At 44.4% G+C, this 23,874-nt stretch overlaps 1 protein-coding gene across 1 annotated transcript in view; it reads right to left on the reverse strand.

Annotated features, from left to right (window-relative positions):
• Window positions 1–12,054: 12,054 nt before the first annotated feature.
• The window catches only part of SKOR2 (SKI family transcriptional corepressor 2), a 38,983-nt gene continuing 27,163 nt past the window's right edge, over window positions 12,055–23,874 (reverse strand). The window contains exons 5-8 of the mRNA XM_044431045.1: window positions 23,407–23,472; window positions 22,874–22,972; window positions 16,920–16,987; window positions 12,055–12,117 (exon numbers count right to left, since the gene is read on the reverse strand). Of these exons, the coding sequence (XP_044286980.1) occupies window positions 12,055–12,117; window positions 16,920–16,987; window positions 22,874–22,972; window positions 23,407–23,472 (296 nt within the window). The remainder of the gene's footprint in view (window positions 12,118–16,919; window positions 16,988–22,873; window positions 22,973–23,406; window positions 23,473–23,874) is intronic.

The raw sequence follows: 23,874 nt of genomic DNA on the forward strand, positions 1-23,874 counted from the left end.
AGGAAAGAAAGAAAGAAAGAAAGAAAGAAAGAAAGAAAGAAAGAAAGAAAGAAAGAAAAATTAAAAGACAAGGGTCCTCTCCGTTGCCCTAGCTTTTTGATTCAACTGGTGGGAAAGACCTCTTTTGCAAATGGAAGGCATGCTGACCATTCCAGTATGATTTGGATATACATTTGTATGCCACCCACTAATTTCTTCTTGTTAATAATGATACTTTTAGTATATATTTTAAAGAACTTTGCATTTCTCTTTGCTTTGTGGGGCTTGCCTTGAACAATTAGGAATGATAGGCTGCAAATGTTTCAAATAAACAAACACATGAAGAAATATACAAACACTGTATGTATCAAGATTTGTACAAGATAATGCAAAGCAGGGATGAGATAGCATTGCTAGTTGGAACAGAGAAAGAAAATGCTGGCTGTGTGGCTCCTTCTTTCCTCTGCCCCCCACGCTGCAACATTTTATTGCCGTATGTTTCTTTAGGGCATGCATTTATGTGTGCAATTATAGATAATGGTTTGGATGTTGCATTGCCCTTTCATTCGCAGAAGGGCCTAAAATGCAGCAGAGGCTCCTGCTGATGGAAGTTGGGGGTGGGAAGTGGGTTTTGCCAGTTTTTCCTTCCACCTGCAGTCCTGTATGCCACTTCCCCACAGTTCTGGATGGTCCTCAGCTCTCTGGAGGCTGCAGTGGAAGGAGAAACAGCAGCAAATCATTGCCTCCCTTCCTCCAGGATCTCATGAAAGAGTTCTGCATGCAGGATCGCAGGATCATGCCCACTGTACAGTGGGACCTCAGCTCATGAACGCCTTGGTTCACGACCAAGTCGGGTTGTGAACAAAAATTTCATGAAAATTTTGACGTGGGTCGCGAACTCCGCATCGGTTGGCGACCAAGATCACAGCCACCTCCCCGGCGGCCCGAGTGGGGAGATGGCCACGATCACAGTTGCGTTCGTGCAGGGAAGACGTGCGTGATCACGGGATTGCTCCTGCAGGAAAGACAGGCGCGATCGCGGCCATCTCCCCACCCACCAGCATGATGGCGGCCATCTCCCCACCCCCCTGAGTGAGGAAATGGCCACCATCGTGCTGGGGGTGGGGGTGGGGAGATGGCCGAGATCGCGCCTTCTCTCCCTCCCCCAGCACGCCTGCGATCACGCCTGTCTCCCCCCCACCAGCATGCCGGGATGATGGGTGCATGCAGGGATGACAGGCCCGATCTCGGTCGTGAGGGGTGGGTGGGGGGGGGGAGATGGCTGTGCTTCTGCTTGGGGTGGAGGTGGGGTGGCTGCGATCTTTGTTGCTCTTTGTCACTTTGCTTCACATTTTTCTGATTAAAAAAATGGTTACAGAATGGATTAACCTTATTTACATTGAACCTTCTGGGGAAATTTAACTTGACTCACGATCAATTTGGGTCACGACCAGAGTCCTGGAACGGATTAAGTTTGTGAGCCAAGGTACCACTGTATTTTGCTTGCTTGATTTTATAAGTTTTTATGTTTCTCGCTTGAAAAGAAAAAAATCAAGTGATGACAGTGACTATTTCTTGAATGCATGGATATTTAACATTTGGTCCAGTCCAAAATGAATGCTAAAGCCAAAACTACTCAGGTGGAGGAGAAAATGTTGCCTGTAAAGAAGCCCCTAAATTCCACTGAATTCGCTGAGGTGTATTTCCGTCTGCTTGTAACTTTTCTTGGTGGGCCTGGATGAAATTTACCAAGGTACTTGTCCCTTTTGAAGTTATTAAGTCAACCAAGTTTCAGATGAGTAAGGGAATTTTGTGCAACTCCAATCTTTGTAGTTTGAGAGTTTCTAAAAGAGATGCCTATGTTTTTTGTGAGCAATTATTAAAGATAACATGCAACACAGAGATAGCCCTTGATGAAAAACCTACAACATTTCAGAAGGATAGATTTAGCATTTGATTGCTTCTTTGTTTTTTGTTAGTTTGTTTTAATGAATGAGACATGCTCAAAATTTGCGGGGTCTTCATGATTTACTTTCCCTGTAAAAATACCAATGCTGTATATTTTGGGAGGGGCAATTTGTATGAAAATGTCAAATGTCATAGGGGTATCCCTAGAGAAGAAATCTGCATCAGTTCAGAGGGTTAGGTGCAGGGAGGATAGGCGACTATGATAAAACAAAGCAATTTAAAACTCTTCCGCTTTCTGTTCTGTTGGCATCAGAGCCCCAAAATTTTCAGTAGAACAGGATGGGTGATTGATGTGGATTATGCTGGCTGAGGTGGAAGGCCTTGAACATCCAGGATTTCCCGAACAAGCTTCCAAGGATTTACCATCCCAGACTCGACAAGCCACTTCTAATGTCCTTGCTTCTTGATACCTGTTCTACTTCTAGCCATGGACAGCCAGACTTCCCTTGCAAGTCCCACAGGCAGAGCCAGGGTAACCATCCCCTGTTCCTAATTGTTCACATCTCGCATAGAGAGGTAAGTTGCTGTAAAGAAGCAAGCTTCAATTGATTTGGTAGAACATGGTTTGGTAAAACATTTGGTAGAACATTCTCCCAAGCTTTTCATCAGCTTCTTCAACCCTATTGCCTCCATGAAATGGCCACATATGAAAAACTGTTTTGCAAATAGATCAAAGTTCCCATAGACACGGAGTTAAACAAACTGTGCTAGGAGGGTAAACAAACAAAACATTATGATTTTAGGCAGCAGCAGAAGAAACATGGACCTACCTTGTGGTGGTAAAGTGTCCTTCCATGGGCTTCTCCTGAGAGAACTCTGTATAAAAGAGGCTCTTGCGCACAGCTCTCATATTCCCTTTTGGCGCCTGCTTTCTCACATTCCTGGTTCGCACGAGGAATTCAATTGCCCGTAGCCTTTTATTGAACGGTAATAAGAGAGAGGTGGGGGCCTCTCACAATTTGCCACTCAATTAGTTTCTTTCACAGTGCTTTGCATAAATAACTAGACTCTCTCTACAGGCTTAATTCTTCACCTGTGTCCCTCCTGCCAGTAGTAGCAACAGGAGTGTGGAAGGGTAGATGTTCACTGCAGAAAGGAAACTTTTCCTCCCTTTCCCATGGCTTACTTCTTCACACTGCTGTGGAGTACCAGGGCTGTTCTTATGTGCCATCAAGTCCTGTCCATGGCACCCCCACTCATCTCTTCAAGCTTGAAGTCTGTGGCTTCCTTAGTGGAGTCCATCCATCCATTGGTCCACCAGCCATTATTTTGAAGAAGTACGTTGAAAAATATCTGGACCAGCTTACTCCAAAGAGAAGCTGCAACTGAGTTTGGTAGCTGCCATAAGCAGAAAGAACCCAGGAAGGTGATCTTTTCAGACGTGTTCGAGACATCCAAGGCTCTTGGATGTGAATTTTGGCTGAAGTTCAGGCCAAGTCCATTCAGGAATGGAAATGGCCTCTGTTGGTGCAACAGCCTAGTCCAGGAGAGAGACAAGGGCCTTGTTGACCACGTGCCGCCTCTGTTAGCATGCCCACATGCACCAGTTGCTGAGGAGTTCAGCAGGCAGGACCCTTGTACCCCTCCTGTTTGGGGGATTCTGTGGGCGTGGAATACTGGACTGGATGGACACTGCTCTGATCCAGCAGGGCTTCTCTTCTGGAGCGTGGCTGTGTTGATATTCCCAAATCTCCCAATGCATTTGATACCATTGGCCATGATATCATTCTGGGCTACCGTCAGACTGGGGGGCACAGCATCACAGTAGCTCCACACCTGCTTGGAGGCTGTCTCCAGAAGGTGGTGCTTGGGGAAGGGATTCAGCCCCATGGGCTCTCCAGCAAGGATTCCTCAGGGGTCTCTTCTGTCTCCCATGCTATTCAACAGCTACATGAAACCACTGAGTGGGGTCCCCTGGAGCTGTGGACTCTGCTCGCATCAGCATGCTTATGAAACACAGCTCTATCTCTCCTTTCCATCTTCAGCTGGTGAGGCTGTGGATGTGCCGTACCAGTGCCTGGCCACCACAAATGGACCAGATGAGGGATCCAGACAAGACTGAGATGCTGTTGGTGGGTGGTTCTATTGCCAGAGTTTGAACATGCAGTTTCACCCAAGAGGGTGATGGGCTGAGGGACCTGAGATTTATGACCAGATACGAGTCTAGGGACAAGACTATGCGCAGTTCACGAGCTTTATTCCAGTGCACTGTGAAGCAAAGCAGAGACAAAGGGGACGCTTGCCCAAAGGGGATGCTTGTTTTATATACTCTACGTAAGCAACTGATCATCTGATATGCACCAGATACATCGATACATCCCCCGGCCCCTCGCTGCCTAGTTCAAAGAGTCCTTTCTTCTCCAAGGACTGGCCATCGCTCATGTCCATTCCTTATCGCCTCGTAATTTACACTAGCCTGGCATGGTGTGCTCCCTACAATTAGCAAAACATATTGCAACTTTCTGGCAGTGCTAGCGGGTTCTCACTACCCCTTCGGTTAAGTCAAGGTCATCTTAGCTTGTCAGCTGCAGGTTCCACAAAGTTCATCTTGCTCTCATTGCCCCCCCCCCCACCCAAGACAGGAAGTCCAGTATGGCTGCTGTTGTCTGATTGACTACTACTGTAATATGCTCAAAGATATTTAGGCAAGGGCCAATTTTGGCAACAGTTCCTTTGACCAGATGGGTGATGTCCAACCTGTTCTAGATGGGGTTGCACTCCCCTTGAAGGAGCAGGTTCATACCTTGGGGTGCTTCTTGATTCTTCTTTATCATCTGAGGCCCAGAGACCTCAAAGGGATACAGAGACTTCCACAAGCTTTGGTGTGGGGGTCATCTCTGCCCCTATCTGGGCAGGGATAGCCTTGTTCAGCAAGCTATACTCTGGTAATCTCAAAACTAGATTACTAAAATTCGTGCTGTGTGAGGCTACCCTTGAAGACTGCACGGAAGCTGCAAGCCTGTGCAACATGCAGCCGCCAGATTAATGACCCGAACTCGGCAGTCTGAACTTACAACACTAGTTTTGGCCTGTCTGGCTGCCAAGCAGGCTTCAGAACCTGATTCAAGGTCTTGTTTTAATGTATAAAGCCCTACATGGCTTGGGACCACAGCATCTTACAGAAAGCCTCTTCCAACCTCTTTGCTCCTGGACATTGTGCACAATTTCTGAGGCCTTCCTCTAAACGCCCCCCCTGAGGAAGGCTCATTGGGCAGCCACAAGGGAAGAGCCTTCTTTGTTGTAGCCCCAAATCTCCCCACTGACTTCCTCCTGCTGCCTACTTTGCTATCTCTTCTGGTGCTGGCTGGGTTAAAACCACCACCTTTTTGAGGCCAACTTCAAACAGCACCTGGAGTGTGCGTATTGCTTGCTGGTTTTGGCAGGCCCAGCAGGATGGACTGGTTTGAGTAGTTAAAATGAGAATTAAATGTTTAATGAGATTTTATCATGTGTTATGGTTGCTTTGTTAGTATTTTATATTTTATTAAATTCATTAATATTATAATAAATTTATCATAATCTATAATTTTATATTCATATATACTATATATTATGATTTATAATTTTATAATATATTTATTATATTTATTTATTAATTTAACCACCCAGCGTGCTTTGGCTAAAGAATTAAAATGAATTAACAGCAATAACAATGCTTCACAGGGTTGTTGTTGCAGAATAAAACGGAGCACAGGAGAACCTTTCAAGCTGCCTTGGGTTCCTTGCAAAATTTTGAAGGATTGTAGCTCATTCACACATGCAGACCACATGCTTCAAAATTGCAAAGGCTGGATACATGAACATGCAGTGTTGAACCAGAATGCTCCCAAAAGCAGGTGTCTCCTTCTTTGTCTGAGAAGGGCATTTGACAGGTGGGGGGGGGGGAATGCCTCACCCAACCTGAAATCTGCAGGTCCCTTGATCATGTGTAGAGTTTTAACAAAATGGCCGCTGTTGCCATCTAATGGTGGTGATGGGAACCATGCCTGCAATTTAAGAGTACGGAGGAAAAGGCTGGGCCATTTGACCCCTGCAGGCACAAATGTGACTCCAGATATTTTTCTTGGCATCAACCCAAGCGTGCCTACCCCTCCTACTTTTAAATTAATTTTATTTAATCTTTTAATTATTTAATTTCCAACCCACAGTTGGATTGCTGTGAAGTATGTTTCTATTGGCAGTGAAAACTGGATTCAAAGAGGTTGTTTTGTGTGTTGGAGTTTTGGTTACTTATTTAATATATTTATAACCCACCTTTTTCTTACAAAGAGCTCAGAGCAGCTTATGTGCATTTTCTCCTCTTCTCAATCTTATCTCCACAACAACAACCTTGTGAGGTAGTTTGGGCTCAGAGTTGGCGACTGACCCAAAGACACCCAGTGAGCTCCTTGGCTGAGCAGGGCTAGAACCCGGATCTCCTGAGTCCCCATCCCGCACTCTTAAGCACGACACCACACTGGCTGAATCGGAGTTCAGGCCCTCTGCCCTTTTGCCATGCCTCCCAAGGCAACCATCTTGTGGCAGTGCCCAAGGCTGAGCAAGTTTGCCTGCCTGTGATGTAGGACCTATTTTGTGATGGAATCTGATTTACGTGTTGGACGGAGTGTCATTAGCTACCTGTGAAAGTCACAACGTGCTAAAAAGCACATTGCTGAATGGCATATTTCTGGTTTCTCCCAAGCCACCCTTAGGAGGAATCTGAGCACTGGGTCAGAAGGACCAGCAGTGGTAATGGGAGCATTCCCACCACTGTGCCAGGAAAATTCAGTGGAAAAGAAGGAAGGGAATGTATATTTTGTTGCCAAAATCCAGAGGCAAACTGTTATAGATCCGTAAAAAAGACAAATTTAGCTTGAAAACATCTGAACTTTTTAAGGATCCAAAGTGTCTAGTTGGTGAATTTTGGCTGCAAAGTTCTGATTTTTTTCCAGCTGTAGGACAGGGGAAATTTCAGCAGTGCAACAGATAAGGAGGGGGCGCTACAGCCAGTGTTCTGCTTCTATGCACCCATGAGCTAGATAGACCAGATAGACCAGCTCAAAAAAAAAGGGGAAAAAAAGAGACAGTTTTATATGTGCAGGTGCATTCAAGATCATCAGCCAAGAAAGTTTTCACCAGCCTTGACACTTGCCAGAATAAAAGGGAGTAAGCAAATGCATTGAACAATTGCAGGAAAGCATAAACTATTGCATCATATAGTTTTCTGTTTTTATTATAGACTTTTTTATCCACATGAATGTTAAAGAAACTACAACAGCGTTAAATACCTTTGCTTTTAATCTCAGTGGTTATATTTTTAATTACACTCATTAATAAACTGTAAAATATTTCCAGAAGAGTACAATCTTCATTCATACAGCAGGCAAAATACCAGGAGAGAATGGACAGAGTCTGGGAAGGGGAGTTATGGAAAGGGGACATCGGGGTCCTTGGAGTTTCTCCAGTCTGCTTTTAGAAAGCACTGGATATGGCTAATGCTCTTCCACCAACGCTTCTTGATGTAACACCCACTCATATTTTTCCAAATCTCATTCCTTTCCACAAAAGAATTACTCTTCAAAATGGAAACAGCTGGATTCTCAAATGCTTTTCTGGCTTTGTCCTGGGAAATACTGAGGAGTTCTTTGCATGGGGTTATCCACACAACCCAGTCAACGCCTTTTCACAGTTTCTATCAAGTTCAGGAATCCTTCTAAAAACGCCAAACCAAACTTTGGTACCACCAAAAAGATCCAAGACAGGCATTCTTGAATTGTTCCACTTTTTAATTAATTAACAAATGGCTGCTACATTCTAATTTACATGGTTGTCCGTGAAGCTTTGAGGTCACTTGTCTTTAGGTTCAACGGAACCTGATCCTTCTTTTGTTTCTTCCTTATGTTTTGTTTTTGTTGTTTTTTTTACTACCCAAAGCCCTTCCACTGTCATTCTTTAGGTAAGTCTGAATTCAGAGTGATGGGTGGTATCTTACAGGAGGATCTTGTGCTCCTGGTATAAGGAGAAAGAAAAGGAAACATTAGAGAACTATGATCCTATTAGTTGGAGTAAGCAGCCAATCTAATTATGTCAATTCTCTTAATTAAATAAATTTTAACTGAAAATGCTGCAGCCACAATTCAATAAGTCAGTCAACACACTGGGATGGTAGTCTCTATTCTTGGAATACAAAGCTGCAACATAACAGAGCATTAAAAATGTATATCTGTTCATTCAAATAAACATATATATTTGACTGGTAGTTTAATAAACTGTAGCTTTAATGGATTGATTTACAGAGGCCAATTTTAACAGAACAAACTGTGTACTTTCACATTTCACATTCATTTGGTTCTGGTGTGTTACTACAATAGAAGTTCCCAGGTTCAGTCGCTGCCAGCTAAGGAGATTCCAAGGGGCACTCTAGACTAGGCATTTTTATAAGTGTTGCCTTGTTGGAGTCGCTGGCATGTCACATGATGCTCACCACAACTCATCTTCTTGGTGCTATTCGTGCCTTTTTATCCCTGATTGCTTCAGATTGCTCCAGTTATATCACAACTGTTTTATATGTTGCAGTTTTCTCCTTGTTGTATGTGAGTGTATTTATCAGTAAGTACTAAATTCGCAGGACTGCTTTACAGCTCCAACAGGCTGGTGGCGAAGAAGGTGTGTCCTGCCAGTGTTTTGGCAAAATGGAAGAAACTTGAAGAACTTTCATTTGCTTTTCTGCCTCCCTCACCATGTCCCATCAGACTTATTTTCTTTCTCTGACTTGCAAATGCAGTGCTATTTTCCCCTCCCCTCCCCTGTCCTTTGGAAAGAGAGTTTGCAGTGTCTTTGTAGCCTTCCCAATTCTTTTCTTTGACCTTATGCCTCAAACAACTAACTGAGATGCATGCAAAATCACATGATCTTCAATGACCTTATTCACAAGTAGATCTCACTTGACTGCAGAGGAGTTTACTTATGGGAAAATCAACATGGCTTGCTTTCAGATGGAGGGAATGGGGTCCTGCCATCATTCGCAGAGCAAGAAAATGAAATTTGTGGCCTCTGCAACATGCAGCATGGCAGAAGTGACTCCATTTTGCAAATCAGTTCTGAATAACCACACAGCCAAAGGCTGTCCAAAGCAGGCTGAGCCTGGAAATATGGGCTGGGTTGCAAAGCTGGACCAAAACGAATGCTAAAGCCAAAATGAAAATGGCACATAAATGCAAAAGTTGGCAATATTTCAGCATGCAGCATCTCAGCTGTCAGTTTATCTAGCATCTTTAACTCTGGTATCTATAAATGAAGCTTGCACGCAAATTTAACTTGCATGAGAATCTCTCCCCATTCCTGCTCAGTTTAGTTCCAGCTCTCAGACGAGAAGCTGTCAGGCCTGGTCTTGCCTGCTCTGCTGTGCCACCTGGATAATGGCAGCTCATGAGTGCAGGTGGGACAGATAACTGGGGGTGGGCCAAGCTAGGCCTATAAGAACTGCGGCTTGGGCACTGATTCCTTAGTCTGAGAAACTTTGATATCAGAGCGATTGCACCAGAGATATCTTGGGCTAGGCTTGGTCTGACCTGGTGACTTCCAAAGTTACGCCCCTGCTTCTGGCTGCTCTTGCTTTTTGTTGTTGTTGTGGATCTTATTTGTGCTTGTTCCTAGACACACAGCTGTCTCCCAGCACGTCACCACCACTCCTTGCCTCCATCAGAAGTAGCTTCCTCACTCTGTCTAATGGCAGGGCTGGTCTTGCCAGCCATCTATTTAAATCTAGAATCGCATCTGTCCTCATTTGCGGGCAGAAAACATTGCCAAGTTGACCTTCCGAGTAACATTTTCTTTTTGGCTGGAATGCAGGAAAACTCAGAAACAGCTTCTAGCAAAGATCTGTGTGTTTCTCTGCTTGATTGACTTAGTTTGGCATTTAAGGAAAGACTGATCTTTGATTAGCACTGCAGGCTGCTGCTGCTGTTCCTTCTCCTCCTTCTCCTCCTTCTCTTTAATCCCCATTGTCCACAGGGAAGGCATGTCAGCAACAACAAACGCAGCATGAGAAATGTATCCACCGTTCATTCTCGCTGCATCCCAAAGCATGATGCTGTTTTGTTTCTTCCTCTGGGACTTTGGGCTCATGGCTGCTGCACATATTCTGGTCCATCAATATTCCATTCCCAAACAGTGTCCAGAGAGACACTTCTGACCTCACAGAGAGGACAGCCATCCCTTTGTTACCCCGCCTGGCATCCTGTCCTGAGAAGCTACTGCACCGGAACACAATGGCTTCCTTTGGTTATCAGTGTGAATAATAGCACTGGATCATACATTCATCTTGCACGAATCTCCCTGGACTTGGCCAGTGCTTGGAGAAAGGACTCTTTCAAGGGCCAGCTGGGTTGCTGGCTGTGTGCAGCACTTGTCATCCCAATGGCGAGGGTGAGCAGCAGGCCAAGCCATGTCCCAGAGCAGTGGAGGGAGAGCACTGCGGGGTGTCCGCAGGGCATGTCCCAGCAGGGATTCCTGTCTCTCGGCGCATCCTGCAGGGATCAGGTGGAAAACCTCTTCAGGACAGGTGATGCCCATGGACTGAAGGCTTCCCATCTCTGTTGTAAGGAGGCACAGAACAGAAGAGCAGAAGGGCCCTGCAGGAGCAGACCAAGCGTCTGGCTTTTTCTTCATCTTTATGTTGTCTTTTAATGCGTTAATAGGTACCTTAATGATGTGACATAATCAAACTTTAAGGGGTCTTTGCTACTAACCTATTGTAGCTTTTAATCATTTGGCTTTTAAATTCTGCACTGCATTTTTATGATGTTTTTATTATTATTTTGTATGCTGTATTGCATTTTATTGTTTTCTATCTGCTGTTGCGAATTGCCGAGAGAGCTTTGGCTATCATACAGTATAGAAATATAATTACTGACGCCATTACCACTTAGTCCAGCTTAGACAGATTCACCAAGTAACCTGTTATGCTGCCCGTGTGAAACTGTTCTTCAAGGGATCCCTAAAGGTCATTTAAACATACCCCAGACACATAATATTATATGAGGGGTCTTCAAAAAGTTTCTGCACTTTTAAAAACTCTATTTATTAAGAATTTCATAAACAAATTACATCAATTTTCAAATTACATTACATCACCTTCCTTTGCAATGCATTTTTCCCAGCATTGTACCAACTTTTCAATGCCATCAGCAAAAAATATATAAAATATAAAATTGCAGAAACATTTTGAAGTCCGCTCATAATTGTGCAGAACACTGGACTCAATGTATTATTTATTTATCTATTAGTAACTTCTTAATTAATAATACTTTAATTTATTAAATAATAAATACATAAATAAATGTTGTAGCAGGGGCTGGTCGAGAATGCAAATTCAGGGCCTGAAGCTATGATCAAAAGCTGGGGAGCCCAGGGCCAAAGCCGGTGCTCCAAGTCCTCTCAAACGACCATGGTCCCACCCCACTCGTCCCTCCTCCTCTCCTCAAGTACCTGTTTTGGATGTTTTACGAGTTTTTGTGCATGTTCCCATCTTCTAAAAAGACAAAATCCATGTTCTGAGGTTTAGATGTTAGCAGTAACACCTTTTATCCTTTGGCCCTTCCTATGATTGAAATACTCCCTCCAAAATGGAATTCAGCCCTTTGGATGAAACAGTTCAGTACCGCTGACCTAACGCATCCACAGTTTTATTACACTTTGCCACAACAGATGCTGCTCCTCAGAAAAGCCCTGGTGCCAAAGTTGTGGAAAGCTGCTTGGGCCATTTTGCCTCCCAGCTGGTTCCTCCATCCGCTCTTTCACTCACCCTTCTCCCCTGCTGGTGTGGAGCAAAGCTCGTAGCAGCAGCACAAAGAACTGGGGCCCATTAAATAGCTTGGCCTGCGCTAAATCACAAATTAGTTTTGAACTTCCATGTGTCCCCTTGCAGGACCACTGCCATGATTTGGACTCACGCTTCTAAGAGCTCCTGATGGTTTATTTGGCTTCCCGTGGCTTAAAATCCAGCAAGGCTGTAGCGATCTTTTGTAGAGGTCTCATTCAAGTTCATAAAATGAATGAACATCAGCGGTAGAAGCCACAGGCTTCAAGGACGGCATAGTCTGTCCTCCGTTTCAGATAGCTCACCTTTTAGCTTTTGCTGAGATGTGTGCCGAGTTTTTCTTTCCTGATCAAGCTTGCTGCATAGGGAATCTGCAAGGATAGAGCAAGGATAGATGAAGACGTACTATTAAAGATGGGCATGTAAAGAAAGGACAGGCCAAACATTTTCTTAAGGTGCATCCTATGCCTTCTAAGACAGAAAAAGACCTACAATACCTTAAAGTGCCCACCCAGCTATAGTCCCTGTATTACCAGTGTAGAGCTGAGGCTGAAACGAGGTGTCTTCCTAACTGGGAATCCCCGTGAGAGCTAAGTCCCACTGGGTTTGATGAGAATCCAGGTGTCTCCATCCCAAAATAATGTTTCTAAGAGTTGTTTTCTTGTGTAATCAGTCACTTACTAGAAGCGTATAACATTTCAGCCACCCAAGTTCAAAGTGTTGGAGCTAGTCCTGGTGCTGAACTTCATTCCCAAACCATGGTTCAGCTTGAAGCCTGGAGTGGACACCCCACCCCACTGACATTCAGTAGGGGTAGGGGCATCCTCTTCTTTTCAAACATGTAGGGGCAGATGCTTTGCAAAAACTGGAATTTCAATTGTGGATCACATGCTTTGCACACAGGTGGTCTCAGGTTGAACCTAGACGTCTCCACTTAAAAAGATACCAAGTAGTAGGTACTGGCAAAGGCCTTTTTCTGCCTGTAACTCCACAGAGCCACTGCCAACCTAAGTAAATAAACTTATGTCTAGGCTCAAAAAAGTCCGAAATACGTCATCAGATTCCATTGCTGCTAGAAACAGCCCAATGCAATGTCAAAGCTGGATCCTGATATCTTAGGACAGAAGATCGGACACAAAGCAGTTGTGCTCTGGAGCCAAGCTTCAGGAAGATGAGTGGGTGCCCCCATTCTCAGAATATAGCCAGTCATCAAGAATAATATGGAGCAAGAAAAAGTCAGGACAAGATGAATTGGTTCAGGCCATGCTCCATTCTCTTAGGAAGGGGCAAAGGCTCTGGACCACACATATAGAGAGGAGCACATTACGTGCCACGGATTGAGCCTCGTGTTGCATTAAATATGCCACACCATCTCCATGTCTGTGGGGTGATGTATCTCCTCAAGGCTTCAAGCTGAACCTCGGAGGAGCCAACCATGGTGCTGAAGCTGGCTTGGGGGTGGGGTGGGGTGAGGGTTCAGAACCACAGATAGCTCCATAAATGTTCAGATTGTAATCCAGAGTAGACACATCACTTCACTGACATTGTGCCACCATTGACCATGGATTTAGCACAGCCAATAGCAAGGGCCAGGGGCCCCAGCTGGATGAGGACCTAGGAGGAGCCTAGGAAGAGGTGTTACAGTCCCAATGGAAATTGCTCCCTGAAGCCACCATCTAGGAGGAAGGCTCCCATCAGCAGTATGAGGAACTTGCCTCCCACAGCAGATGACACCTCCTCACACTGATTAAACTCCCCTTCCAGTCATTGCAGCCCCAACCTGGGTCACAGCCCAAGGGACTCATCTTGGCTTTCAAAAAATGGATGCTGAGCGCAGTATTACATATGACTGAACTTAAAGCCAAGGACTTGTGTGGAGGGACCATGGCTCAGAGACAGAGCATGCGCTTTGCATGCAGGAGAAGCCAGGTTTGATCCTTGGCAACTCCAGGTAGGGCATGAAGAACTACTGCTTGAAACCTGGAGAGCCGCTGCTAGTCAAGCATTGAGCATAAGCTGTAGCTGAGCCATAGCTTACTTCTGATATATGGGTTACTGAACCCAGTATGGGTATGACCCAGCTGCACTAACATGCCATGGTTATTTAACCATGATCAACCCATGAAAAGAAGCCATGGTTTGTTGCTGGGTTGTTCACCATGGCTGGTGTGGTTATCTTGACTTGGTTCAGAAAGCACATGACCCATGCTTCAAGAACAACTTGTGGTTCAACAACAACCCACCCTGAAACACACCCAAGTGATGCTCTAGCCATACTCAACTCCTGGGTGTTGGTTATCATGTTATTGGAGCTCAGGCACTCTTGGACCCAAGCTCTGGTTCAGTAACAGGTGGCTTCATATGTTCCCATGGATAAGTGTGGACTAGAAAGAACTGTGCTATTTCTCCAGTGGGTTATCAATAAAATAGACCAGCAAGTGTTCAATATGGGATGGCAGGCTGTGTGTTGATCCTGGAGTCAAGGTATATCACTTCAGTCAAGAGGATAAATTTCCCGAAAAAATCTGGGTGCTACGGCCGCTAGTGAGCCTTGGCAACTCAGGAATGGCGGCCGTAGCAATTTGCACTGACAAATTGCTGAATAAGGCAATCCTCAAAAGACCAGCATAGGAACCAGTGACACACATTCCCCATTGCCAAAATGGCTCCTCTCTCTTTTTCTGCCCATGCACAGCAAACCACCCAAAACACTTGTCTTTACGACAAATATAGCTCTGAATAACATAATGACCAGATCGAAACAAAATGATAACCCACAGTCAAGTGTTGAGTCTGGGCTGTCATTGAACTAGGTGTTACTGTTGAAACATAGGTAGCCATGCTGTCTGAACCCAAACACACTTACAAACCATGGTTGATTAACCCAAAACTGCCCATGAAGAGACCCTGTGGTTCATTGTTGTGTTGCTCATTGTCTGTGGTTAACCAGCCATGGTTTGTTAGCATAACTGGATTCAGACAATGCAATAGTCCATACTTCAGCAATAACCCATGATTCAACAACAACCCATACTCTGCTCTTGAATGTGGGCTCTCATGGTGTCTCAACCCAGACCTTGTTGCTGGGAAAATCCATTCCCCCACAGGTAAAATGAGGAATGCAGCTAGGTCTGAAGGGTGCTGGTGGCCGATGCTGATCAAAAACTCCTGACGATTTCTCCGTGTGAACTCTGGCTGTAATATACGACTGCAGATGCCACAGCCATGCCCAGGGCTGGAGGAAAGCTGATCATTTGCAGCATGTGTGCTATGAGTCTTTCCCTCCTACAGATGACCTATTTTCATTACCTCTTTCAGCACCAAAAAAGAATAGGAATGCGCCATGTGATTTTCAACATGTTTGCTCTGATGTTGGACCCACAGTGTCGGGTGAGATTTATTGCTCAGGAAATCTCAGGATTGCAACCTTGAGCATTCTAGGAGGAGCTCCCACAAACACAGTCTGCTGGCTATGCAGGGGGACCTCACAGCGTCTCCTGCAACAAGTATTTCCCACACCTGCTTCCTGTAGCCCGTCTCCTGCTCCTCGCTTTGCTCAAGGAGATAATTCCTTGTGGCAAGGGATGCTCAGCACCAGGGAGAGCTGCATTGCCATTTTCCCCGTTATTGGGAAAGGCAAGGAAGCCAAGCACTCAGGAAATCATAAAAAGAATCTTCACAGGTCCACAGTGGACAAAAGCTGAAAAATGAAACCTATTGATCTAGCGTTATTTTAATTGCAAGCTTTAAACTGCTTTCCCTGCAGGGCTGCTGGAAAAGGTGTAGTAATTACACAGAGGCAGAAGGGGGCGACTGAGCAATTCCAGAAAGAACATTCTGGCTCTTAATGATCCATCCAAGGCACAGGACATAAAGAATGACAAGACAGCTTGTTAATATTACCTCTTTGTAACCCAAGTCTTCTCCCTCCCACCGTACGCAAAGCTGGCTGAGTGCTTATTCACTGGGGATGATGGGAGCTGCCATCCAAGACATCTGGTTTGGGCAAGGCAGCTTTAGACTAATAGCAAACTCATTTCCTCAAAGGCAGAACCTTGTTGTCGTGATGCAGATCCTGATTTAAGGACCGGTTCTGACAACACGATAACCCAGACTTCCACAACAACCCACACTCAGCTCTCGAGTGCAGGTTATCATGTCGTGTGACCCAGTCAAGGTGCGCCTCAGATTTTGTTTTAACCTATATTTGTGCTTGCTGCCTGACTGGTGGGTGCAGGGTAGACGCACCAAACCCCTTCCTGTGTGTTGAGCAACATCCTACAGAAATCAGTGCATGAAGTTTTTCACAGCATGAAAAACATTTCCTAGTTTGTGTCTGCCCGAAAAGCTTCTGTTAAGGATGCCGGTGCAGAAGACGGGTCAGAAGTTAGCTGCTTTGCTTATGTCCTTGACCACTCTGCTTGCTCTGACTCCCTGAAGCCCAGCAGTGATTCCAAAATATATATGTACGAAGTTCTGAGCCCCAGAACCCTCACAGGGGATGAGATGCTGAAGAACAGCAAGTCCATGGCATTTTCACAGACTGTCGAAGCCTGGAAGAAGCCAGTGCGCCATAGCAGAGCAAACAAGGCCAGACAGCAGCAAAACTTTGCAAGAAAAATGGCTATCGTTCAGGGCCCAGCCAGCCAGACCCTCTTGCAAGACATTCCATTACATCCATTCGCACCCCAAGAATTGGCCAGCATTTTGTGGCTGTTGAGCACACTCAATCTTCACTGGCATAGCTTGAGGTTCCTCTTAGGTCCCTCTCCCCAGATTGCTACTACTACTACTAATAATAATCTGCAAAACTTTGGATTCCCTCAACCCTATGGCTACTGCCCTATTTATGCTTCGTGTGTATCAGCTGCATTAAGGATCTTTATTCAGAGAAATGAATTTGATATTATTCTATAGCAGCCTTGGCAAAACCTCCAGATGTCGGGACTATAACATCCACCACCCCCAGCCTGCAGTATATAAACACACAACCAGGGTAATAAGGAGGGGTGCTTTGCAAGCAGAAGTTCCCAGGTTCAAATGTTAAGCCCTCTGCAAATAGTCATGGGGTGGATCCACCAGCCCATCCTCTGAACCAACTGATTTAAGATTTTTAATATGTTTATTCAGAAGTTTATCTTAACATTTGGTGAGTACAGGAGAAATCTCTTACAATTTGTAACTGTTGAACCATCTCTTCTCTGTAGGCCAATTCCCGCTTCATTTGATCTTGAAAATTATCTGTAGGAGAAAGAAAGAAAAGATGCATTAACATCTCTCTCCCATCTCCCCACCAAAACCTGCATAAAATAAAAGCACCCAAATAGAAATTTTTATATTACATTTAGACCCCATCTTCTTCCAAGGAGCCCAGAGTGGTTTACAAGGCTCTTTTCCTCTCCAGTTCAGCCTCACAACAACATCCTTTGAGGTAGGTTATGCTGAGAGTCCGTAACTGGCACAAAGTCACTGAGTGAGCTTTATGGCTGAGTGGGGAATAGCACCTGGATCTCCTGGGTCCTCAGTCCAGCACTCTAACCACTAAGCCACACTGGCTCTCAGATTTAAATTTAATTTAAAACCCCATCATTCTGTAGGAATTTTACATTTATTATTCAAAACAGCAAGGCTTATGCCACCGATCATACGATACACCCAAGCATAAAATAATCATGAGTTGATGTGACACAAAGCAAAATATTTAAGCTGCCCTAGTGAATCAGCTTGTAGGAGAAGAAAGCCCTTTTGCAGTACGTTTTATGCAGATGTGCTCAGAAGCAACTGCCACTGATTGGCATACTCTGTTACCTTTGGTGTCCAAGCTCAGATGTGATGTGGTGGCAAAGCAAGCACATGCCATGCCTGGTAATGTGCCAGCATATGAGAGAGAGTGATTTTAGGCTGCACAGCTACAAACTGCACACAGGCACACTGCTAGAGCCACTTTTCTGAGCAGGATGGGATTCTTTCATTGCTCACACCTTGGATCTCATGCAGGGATCTGCAGGTAGAAGGCAGAGTTGGGCGTCTTGTCTTCTGCATTTTCGCAGGACCTCATGGTGCTAGTTTTTCAAGGTGTTGGCTTTGTGTGTATTGAGCTGTGTGCTTGGGGCCTTATAGATCATAGGTTGAAGGCAGACGTGGTACATTGGTTAAGTTGGCCAGGTGGTAGAAGATTGGCTTAATATGGTCATATCTGCCAGTCCTTTGTTAGCAGTCTAGTCGCCCTATTCTGGACCAACTGAAGTTTCCAAACTCTCTTCAAGGGAAGCCCCAAGTAAAGCACATTGCAGTAATCCAGGTAAAAGTTACCAGTGCGTGAATAATTGTTGCCAGGCTCTGCCTGTCCAGATAGGGCCATAGCTGGTATATCAGCTGCAGCTGATAGAAGGTGCTCCAGGTCACCTAATCCACCTGGAATTCCAGGGATAACTCAGGGTCCAGAAGCTCCCCCAAGCTACCATGCCTGTCTTTAGGGGGAGTGGGACCCTGTCCAGGACAGGCAAGGTGTCACCCATCTGAACAGATGACCCCCCAACCAACGATATCTCCATCTTGTCCGGATTAATTCTCAATTTATTGCCCTCTTCCCATCCATTATCGAGGCTGATTCAAAACATCCACTGCATCCACTGTCAAAACATCTGACACCTGCGTCAGATGAAAAAGAAAGCTAGAAGCTGAGCGTCGTCAGTGTTCTGATGACACTGCAACCCACACTTTCTGATGACCTGTTTAATATATATATGCACGTGTGTTTATAGGTAGGTAGGCTACTTACTTTATATTACACGCCCCTGCTATGTGCCCAACTGCCTGGCAGGGAGTAGGCACGGCAGGGGCTTTGGAGATGTTATGGGGGCTGGCCCGCATGTGCCCTGCACAGGCAGAGGTGGTGCGCACATCCCTGTAGGACATGCCCAGGAATACGGACCTACGGGCAAGGCGGCAAAGGTGCTTCAGCTGCACTTCAAATATGGCACCAGCCTTCACCCACACTGCACCCAGCCTTCTCCAAGCTGGTGCTCTCCGGAGTTGTGGACTTCACCCTCCAGCAGCCTGAGCCAGCATAGCTGGTGGTCAGGAATCCTGGAAGTTGTAAGCACACAACAACAGAGGGTAAGTTTCTTTTACAGAGGGATGCTCGAAAAAGGGATTTTTTTTCTGACCACAAACCTGTACACAATTCAGGCTGCAGTTCTAGAATCATTTATCCTTGGCTTTGTCCTTGTCCCTGAGATGTAAGCCCCATGAAGATGCGGGATGTATGTATTTAGATTTTTTTTTTAAAAAAACACCACCCTATTCTCTTAGGCCTTGGGAAATTTACAAGAGATTAAAACCAACAATGATTCAAATTTAGACTAAAAACAAGGATAAAACTAATCTGGGAACTAATCTGAGAAGAGATATGTCTTTACCTTCCTCTTCAAAGTAGAATTTTTTTTTGCAGTAGGCCATACTATGAGAAAAGTCCTCTGTAGATATTAAAGCTGCATTGGCAAACTTCAGATTATCCCCAGAGGACCTTAGTGAGTAAGGTGGAATTTATGAACAAAGGTGTTCCTGAAGGTATTTTGGATTCAAACCACAACAGGAAATACTATGTCTGGAAATATATTGTCAGCCAGTGAAGAGATTTTAATATTGGTGAGACATGATCTCCCAGAGACCAACCTGGGGGCCAAATTTTGTACCAATAGCAGTGAGTGTTACTCCCAGGTAAGTATGTGTAGAAAAGCACTCTAGCACTCCAAGCACCATGCCACTCCAGCTTTTTTTTAAAGCTAAAACTGCAAATTGCTGTTACTTAAGACTTATTTTTGCAGCTGTGCTCCAATTCATGTACTTTTACATTAGGTAGGGTTCTTGCTGCAATTGGGAAAAAAGGTAAACTCTCAAGAATAATTCACTGGTATTAAAACCAGAATAAGCTACAGCAGAAATATTCTTATCATAGAATTATAGAGCAGGAAGGAGCTATTCTGGCCACTGAGTTCAGATATGAACTCTGTTCATCCTGAGATTCCAATTTAAATCATACCTGCAGGATGGCTTCCCAATCTCAGCTGGAAGACCTCCAGTGATGGGAAGCCCACCACCTCCCCAGGTGTTGGCTACATTGTCCATCTGTTCCAACCATGAAGAAGTTTTACCTGATGTTTCACCAAATTCTGCCTTCCTGTATCTTAAACCTATTATTTTGTGCCCTACTGGGCAGCAGTCTTCTGTGAGGCAGCCCTTTAGGTACTCAACAGGTGCTATGGTATCTTGCCTCCATCTTCTCAAAGCCCCAAATACCCATTTCCTTCCATCTTTCCTCTTAAGACATTGCTTTCAGTCCTGATGCTTTGTTGCCCTTCTCTGGAACATTTCTCAATTTCCCGGAACCCTTCTTAAGCTGAGCTGTCCACAATAGAGTATGTGAAGTGAAGTCTGACCTGTGCAGAGTCAACGAGAACAACCACTTCTTGTCGTTTTCATAGAAGCATAGAATAGTAGAGTTTTGAAGTGATGCTTCTATTGATGCAGCCTAAAATCTCATTTGGTTTTTTCGCAGCCACATCACTTTGCTGACTCACATGCTGTTTGTGATTGCCTACAGATCCTTTTTACATGCACAATTACCAAGCCAGGTATCGAGGAGGAAAAAGAATTAAGTGCATAGGTCTAAAATGTGATTTTTATATGTGTGCCTTTTATTTCTTTTTCCTCAGTGAAGAAGTTTGCACTTGTTTCTGTTAGCATTAATCCTGTTCTTTTCTGTCCAGTCTTTTACTCTCTCAAACTATTTGTTTCAGTCTGCTAAAATGTAATTAGCTCTCCCACCCCATTGGATAAACTTCTGCCCACCCCTTAAGCTCTCCTTTCTGTTTATTAGTCTCCGCTTTCCTGGAACCCAGCAGAGTTTGCAAAAATGTTTTGATGGGACTTCATGGTCAGTTCTTCGATGGCTGCTTTAGAAATGTTGAAAACAGCAGCATTTCTTTATTCATTTATTTTAGTTTTGTGCCATCTAAGAGCTGGAGCTCTTTTGAATTTCTCTTCAGCAGTCCATCTGCTTCAATACTGTTTTGGTACTTGTGTTGCACAAGTTTAAGATATCCAGGTAATTTTAGTATAATTTCAGTAAGAAATAGAAAGGAAACATTACTGGTCTGGCTGAGCTGCCCAATTGGTTCAGTTTTTAGAGGACAGCATCTTTCCCAAAAGGAAGATGCACTAGTAAATTTGAATGCAAAAAACAGACAGACAGACAAGGATTCTTCGCTCAAATGTAACAGAATCAAATTTTCAATCCATCACTGCCTGTATAGGTTTGAATAATACGACTCTTCTTAAAAGAAGATGTACAACTGTTCATATAATTCAGAATATTCCTTTATCTCAGGTATAAGGTTCAATTGCATCTCCCATTAAGAATGTCTGAAGATATCTCAAAATAAAAGCATCTGTACCTTTAAGGGAGAAAAAGCAAAACCCTTCTTGTTGGTCTCTTACAACCTCCATAAATAAATTGTTAGAGGTGCAGAGAAAGTTTAGGGGTGGGTAGGACCCCTCACCCCCTTCCTTGACTATCTGCCTTTACCCTCTGCTGCCACCAGTGTCTGGGCCAGACTGGGAGACTGGTGAATGTCCTCCTGCAATGCTGAGGAAAAGGAAGCGCCTCCAGGACTGTTCCTGTCAACACACAGCTATGCCTGCCTTTGACGCCCCTGCTGTTGCATAAATATACATACCTTGGAGCTGTAAATAAACACATAACTCTACCTACACCTGACTGTAACCCTGTGCCCCTTTATTTGGGACTTGTTTCTAAGCACATGCATATTGGACCAGGCTACAAAAACCAACCAACAAACAAACAATCAGGCGTCAAGGTGCTCCCCGCCCCCTTCTGTGCGATTGTTTATAGTCTGGTATAAGTTTCCTACTTTAATGCAGGAGCCAAATTGACCACTGCCTTGTGGTACCTCAAGACCACACATTCTTCAAGCTGGCGCGTGCCTCTGCCACCACTTCCTTGGTCAGCTGTGCGTGACGATCCATCCTCCCTTGAATTGTTATTTTGTGTGGTTTTGTCGTGGGCTTTATTTACACAGGAGGGAGGTACAGTTTAAATTTTGCTGTGGTGCGAAAGGGTACTCGGGGAACTGCGGGTGGCAAAATTCCAAGCCGCCATATTGACATTACCTGGCAGGTAATGAACATACAGCGGCGTTTGGAAACCGATGTCATTCATTACCAAGCAATTTATGTGGGCTTGTTAGGTTTCATTTGGATTTTTAAGTGCTGAGTGCAGGGCTGCTTTAAAATTCAGGAGGATCAGACAAAATGCTTGGATACTGAAATAAATGGAGATTTTTCCTCCTCCAAGGAAATGTTTGCTATGCAGGTAAGCTCATGATTCCGTGGCTGTTGAGGCAGAATATCTCAATAGCAGAATATCCTATGGTGGTGTAACAACAAAAACAATAGTAAAATTAACCCCTCGTTAGTGTGATTTGTTTTTATTATGCTACGTATTGGAAGCTCCTTCAAGGGGGTTTCTCCTTAAAGGCAGTGTGCAAACATGCTGAATAAAGGAAACCCATGGAACAAAGGGATAAAATGAGCATGTGGAGCCAGCAACATAAAAGCCACAGATGACTTCTGGCAAGGTTGTAGTGTGCATGTGGATACTTTGCAATGTTGTATTAGCACGTTGGTGTCACCTCAGGCCCATGTGAACCAAGAAAGCTCCTGAACATGATTCTCATAATCAGATCACAGGTAAAGATCACAATAATCATCAGGGATGTGCAACCTCTTTCAACCTGGGGGCCAAGTTCCACTTGGGAGGAGCTCTCGGGGGCCATATTCAAGGGTGGCGGGGCTGAAGGCGAAGGGCTAAGGCCCAAAACAAATGCGGTGGATCCACAATCTCAGAGCTGAATGTTTTCCCTGCAAATGGCTAAGCCATAGGAGGACTTGGAATCTTTAACAGGGGGTCGGGGCTCACCAAATGATCGAACGCTGGCAGTGGGGCAAGGGGGCAGCCGTAGACTGGATTTGGCTCAGAGGCTCGAGATTCTACACCCCTGATTTAGAACAAGAAAAATTAACAACAGCAATATTTTCTCTTACTGAATACTGGGAAAGAAGCCGTTCCTTTTAGAACTTGGAACTCTTGTTCTAGCCGTCTCCGCAAGTCAATTTGTTCAAACAAGACCTTCTGAAGTTCTTCTAGACCAAAAGGGGGTGGGGGGGAAAAGCCATTTTAATCATGAGCAGAAACAAATGGCAAGAATGCTTGTTTGTGTGATTCATTATTACAAAGGTGAAATAGTTTTTGGCAGCTTAAGGGTGCCAGTGACATGTCTTGCACAGGCCTCGGATAGATTTTGTGCAGAAATCCATGAATATAAATCAATGCAATATATTATTTTAAAGTATTATAGTACAGTGTCATGTATTGATTGATACGTATGCATTAATCTCAATTACAGCCGCACAAAAGGTCTATATATTATTCATATGTTACTTGTCAAGCTTAAAATATGGTGGGGAATAAAATATATATATTACCCTCGATTGTCTTTGCATTCTACTAAAACAAAGGGCTACATTACAATAACAGATCCATATCTATTATCTATATATAATCTTTCCGTCTTTACCTTTCCCCATGTTTTCTACATCCTTTTTCAGAGAATGAGGTGGATTGGCTTGCTGAATGGGTTCACCTTAATGAAGAGAGGAATTGAGAGTTATTGATTTATACAAATGCTACTTCTTATCCGATGGTTTGTTTCATTTTGTATCCTTGTCAAAGGGGGGGCCGGGAGAGACATATTAGGAAAATGGTTTTACTGCAACAGCAAGAGACTCGCTCTCCTGTCTTTTTGTGTTCAAACTGAGCCACAGGGTTGGTTTGGGGAAACGTATTAAGGATCCACGAGATGAAAATGCTGCTTCCAGATGAGGATGACGATGGCAATAATGCTGCTGCTGATATTAATAACAGACCTTCATTTTTTCTAAGGTATAAGATAGAATTTTCAAGCTGTGGGGGACATAAAGTTCTCAAGCCCAGTCTTCCACAGCATGCTGCCCTCCAAATATGGTTGGATTGCAGCTCCCATAAT

This window comes from Varanus komodoensis, unplaced genomic scaffold (assembly GCF_004798865.1).
Source record: "Varanus komodoensis strain SLA01 unplaced genomic scaffold, ASM479886v1 scaffold22, whole genome shotgun sequence".
Taxonomy (NCBI): Eukaryota; Metazoa; Chordata; class Lepidosauria; order Squamata; family Varanidae; genus Varanus; species Varanus komodoensis.